Genomic DNA, 4,599 nt, shown 5'->3' on the forward strand with positions numbered 1-4,599 from the left:
TGTTCAAGATGATAAATTCTTTATAAAATCAAAAAGCTTCACTTTTTGAAATATTTCTTAACAGTTCTGATGAAATGTTTCAATTTATTCTGGTTCCCTTTTTTTAATGCATCTTTAGTTTTAAAAAAATACTTAATATCTGAGGACATTAGTGGTCCCTCTACCAAAGTTTTGCTCATTTCAGGAAGGATTGCTCCCTAGAGCCTCTCTCTATATAAATCTTGGTCAGAATGCAGGTTGGAGGACAAACTGAAAACTCCTCTTTTATTGTCTCAGATATTGTATTTATGGACAAGAAGCAATGAGATTTGAAGAAAATGGCAACTGATACAAAGATTAAACTAGTTCTAAGCTTGGAAACTTCAGCTCTGGTAGAACCATGATCAAACAGGATCTTCATTATTAGATTGGGGGATGGATAGAAATAAATGGAGTTCCCCCCCCTTTTCTGTGTTGTGTAGAACCAATGGACTAGACTGATGTTTCAATTTAGTACTACATGATTACAGAGGAAATCACACCTGAAATATATGTTGGATGCTTATGAAACATGTAAGTTTTCAAATATAATCTTTTTCTGTTTTACTCATTAGTTTATCTTTTTTCCTTCCCACAATGGTGAACCTTACTGCTTGATTGTAAATTGGTAAAGTGATTTTCATTAATGGAATGTGATAGGATTTTTTTTTGGGGGGGAAGGGCTAGAGTAGTCAGTTTTAAAACCATTAGATTTAGAACTAAAATATACTCTAGAAATTGGTTCTATATTCTCATTTTTACATTTGGAAACCAAGGCTCAAGGAAGTTAAATAATTTGTTCAAGTCAATACAGACAGTAAGTAACCAAATAGGGGTTTTAATAGCAGTCCTCAAGCTCTACATGTGTTACATATTTCACTATACCATAATGCCTCAACTAAGCACATTCTGAAGTTTGTAGAAAGTTGGTTGCCAAGAGTTCAAAAGTTTAGCTTTAAAGACAGAAAAGGAGGGCACTAATCAACAAATTTAGACAGAATCATTCAATCACTATGCAGCCTTGGAAAAGTCATTTTCCTCATGTTTTTTTTTTTAATAAAATGAGGAGTATGGACTAATTTTTGAAGTCAGGAAACTTTTAAATCCTTACTCAGAATAATGTATGCTGCTTTCATTCATAATTGAAGAAAATGTTAAATGCCATTTAGGTTAGAGAAAATAAAGATGTATTTTTCCCACCTTATTTACACACCATTAAAATATACTCATGGACTACTTTCAAATCTATAGACCCCAACTAATAATCCATAAATTGGAGGGACTTTAGTTCTTTTTGAGTACTAGTGATCTATTGACTAATAAAGGTTAATTCCAGGGCACAGAAAGAATTTTAAAAAAGCAAGTTTTCCTCTGTTGATTGCTAGACAGGAGAAGAGGAAACTTAGTAGTGATAATAATAACTATTTTTTTTAATTTTTGAAAGACTAGAAGAGATGAATTTACTTTGTTTAGATTTAAGTAAGAAAACTAAAAGTAATAAGAAGAAATTTTAAAGAAGAAAACTAAGCTTTATTTTCAGAAGAAAAAGAATTATCTAAGTTCTTAATAATGAGAATTATATTAAAATGCAATGGAATACATCAGGAAAAATGGGTTATGCTAGATCTCGGACTCATAGGCAGTAGCCTTTTACTTTTTTAATGATTTCCTACAGATTTGAGGACAGTGACAAATGAAATTAAATGCACATAAACACAAAATAAACTTCCAAAAGAGTAAATATAATATTTAGCTGATATGTGTATTCTATTGCTTGTAACTCTTTTAATCATGTAAGTCTGAATAATGTTTAATATAATATGTTTTCAAAGGAAGTGAGCTCCTTGTTAGTGGGCATCCTTAAAAAAGAGCTGGATGACCACATCAGAAATATTATAGGAGTTATTTTTATTCATAAAGAGTACAAACTTGACAAGATGTCCACTAACTCTAAGTTGTTGTGGACTGAAAAAATCAATGGACATCATTGCTTCACGCATTATTTTATGTGAAATTCACAATGACCAAGTAATTAAATATAAGAGACATTGCTATTTTTGCAGTTATGGAAACAGAGATGCTGTCACTTTAAATGTCTTGCTTATTGGTCTCAGTTTTAAAAAGCCAATAAAGGTCAGAGGCAGGAAATATAAATGTATGCAGACACACATATATCTATTATTATATTATATATGTATTATACATGCATATAAACATGTATATATGAGTTTATATACACATGTGCATATACACATGTGCATGCATATGTTTCTATGTGTATATATACCATCACTTGCTTGACTAAGCTAAGTAAACTAAAAGCTTAATGAATTTTTATTTGGTTTCATGTTACTTTTTCACTTCAACTTTATTGCATTTTCAGTTCTACATTTTTTTCCTCTTAGCTCCACTCCCCAATCCCCACTGAAAAAGCAAAATCACAAAATGAATTACAAATATATAAAGTTGAATAAAGCAAATTCTTGCTTTTGCCATGTCTAAAAAAACAACAAACTGCAATCTTTGCTCTTAGACAGTCACATTTCTAAGAGGAAGTAGCTATCACGTATGAATACTTTTGCTATTTAATTTTTGTAAAGAAAACATACTAGAAAAACTCCCAAGAATTGACTTGATCTGGCTTATAAGATTTTGTGTTTCATATCATAGGAAATATCTAAGAAGCAACAAAAAAGTCACTTGAGAAAATATTTGATTCTTGTTCTGTTGTAGTTTGGATAAAATGATATCACGTATTGCTTCCAACTCTGGCATTCTGTGATCATGTGAATTGAATGATCAGAAACCAGTGCTATTTTATAAAGCTTCCATGTGTCCTAAACACAGGATATCTAAGTGATACATTCAATTAATTACTGTAGACACTAAAGTTATATTCATGAAACTCTCCCCTGAAATGTAATTGGTGGACTTCTGACATAGCATTTCTGATGTTGTCTAATGTTTTGTTTTGTTTTTTTTTTTTCAGATAAAAACTGACCACTTTCTAATGTTTTTTTTTAAAAAAAAAGATGAACAATAAGAATAATGTCACAGAATTTATTTTTGTGGGGTTTTCCCCAAATATTCAGGTTCAGTTTCTGTGCTTTGTTATTTTCTTATTTTGTTACATAGCTATTTTGATGGGGAATTTCATTGTTATCATCTCTATCACATGCAGTCAGCTTATTGAACAACCGATGTACTTCTTCTTGGCTTATTTGTCCTTCATGGATGTTTGCTATACCTCTACGGTTACCCCCAAGCTCATCAGTGACACATTGGCTGAAAGGAAGAGTATTTCTTATACTAGCTGTTTGATCCAACTCTTCACTGTGCACTTCTTTGGAGGGGTGGAGGTCTTTATACTCACAGGGATGGCCTATGACCGATACGTGGCCATTTGCAAACCACTCCACTACATGGCTATCATGAGCAGACCCAGATGTAATGCTTTGATCATGGCTGCATGTGGTGGGGGTTTTATACATTCATTTGCACAGTTTCTCCTTGCTGTTCTCTTACCTTTCTGTGGTCCCAATGCTATTGATCACTATTTCTGTGACATGTATCCATTGCTGAAACTTGCCTGCATAGACACCTATAGTTTTGGTATCTTAGTAATAGCCAATTCAGGAATGATTGCATTAGTGGTTTTCATGGTCCTTATGACTTCATATGCTGTGATCTTATATACACTTCGGGTACATTCTTCTGAGAGCCGCCAAAAAGCTCTTTCCACTTGTGGTTCCCACATTACTGTTGTAGTCCTGTTCTTTGGACCTTCCCTTTTCATTTATATTAGACCAGCCACCACATTCCAGGAGGATAAAGTTTTGGCTCTTTTTTATACCATCATTGCTCCCATGTTCAATCCTTTGATCTACACTTTAAAGAATTCAGAAATGAAAAATACCATGAAGAAGGTATGGAACGGAAATATATTCAGAGGAAGAAAACAAATGCACTAAAAACAATTGCTGAACTTTCACCATGCGCCTTGATATATGACTCAATACCAACTCATTCAGCATTGATGTATCAGAGGCTACATGGGCTAATCAGGTATTAGGCGACTCACAAATAGTTTTCAATGAAATGTAGATCTAGAAGAAACATCAAAGTTCATCAAGTCCATTACATTGATAGTACCAATGAGAAAACAAGAGTCAGGATTAGTAAAATGACTTCCCTAAAGTGATATAACTGATATTTGACACAGCATTTGAATTCATTTTTTCTGACTCCAAATCCAAAGTTCTAACTTTCATAACACTATACCATTGTAATGGTGGATGAATCTTGAATACAACTTACTTCATTTGCTAGTAATGTTCTGTAAATATAAATGTTATTTTACCTGCTTATTCAATGATAGGGCAAATAAAAAGAAAAACATTAACAGGGATTTTCTCCTTTTAACTACTTATTAAGTGGTGGGGGTAGACATATTACAAGTTCACTGAATCTATATGACACTATTTAATAATAGCTTGCGTGTAATATATCTGATATAGATAGAGAGAGAGACAGAGACAGAGAGAGACATAGAGTGAGAGGAAGAGGGAGAGAGAAAAAAAT

At 32.7% G+C, this 4,599-nt stretch overlaps 1 protein-coding gene across 1 annotated transcript; it reads left to right on the forward strand.

The window, feature by feature from the left end:
• The first annotated feature begins 3,047 nt into the window (after positions 1–3,047).
• Positions 3,048–3,989, forward strand: LOC123252621 (olfactory receptor 4P4-like). The gene has a single exon (XM_044681894.1). The coding sequence runs from the start codon at positions 3,051–3,053 to the stop codon at positions 3,987–3,989; it is 939 nt and encodes a 312-aa protein (XP_044537829.1). The 5' UTR covers positions 3,048–3,050.
• Positions 3,990–4,599: the final 610 nt, after the last annotated feature.

Source organism: Gracilinanus agilis, chromosome 6, assembly GCF_016433145.1.
Source record: "Gracilinanus agilis isolate LMUSP501 chromosome 6, AgileGrace, whole genome shotgun sequence".
In the NCBI taxonomy this organism is placed as follows: domain Eukaryota; kingdom Metazoa; phylum Chordata; class Mammalia; order Didelphimorphia; family Didelphidae; genus Gracilinanus; species Gracilinanus agilis.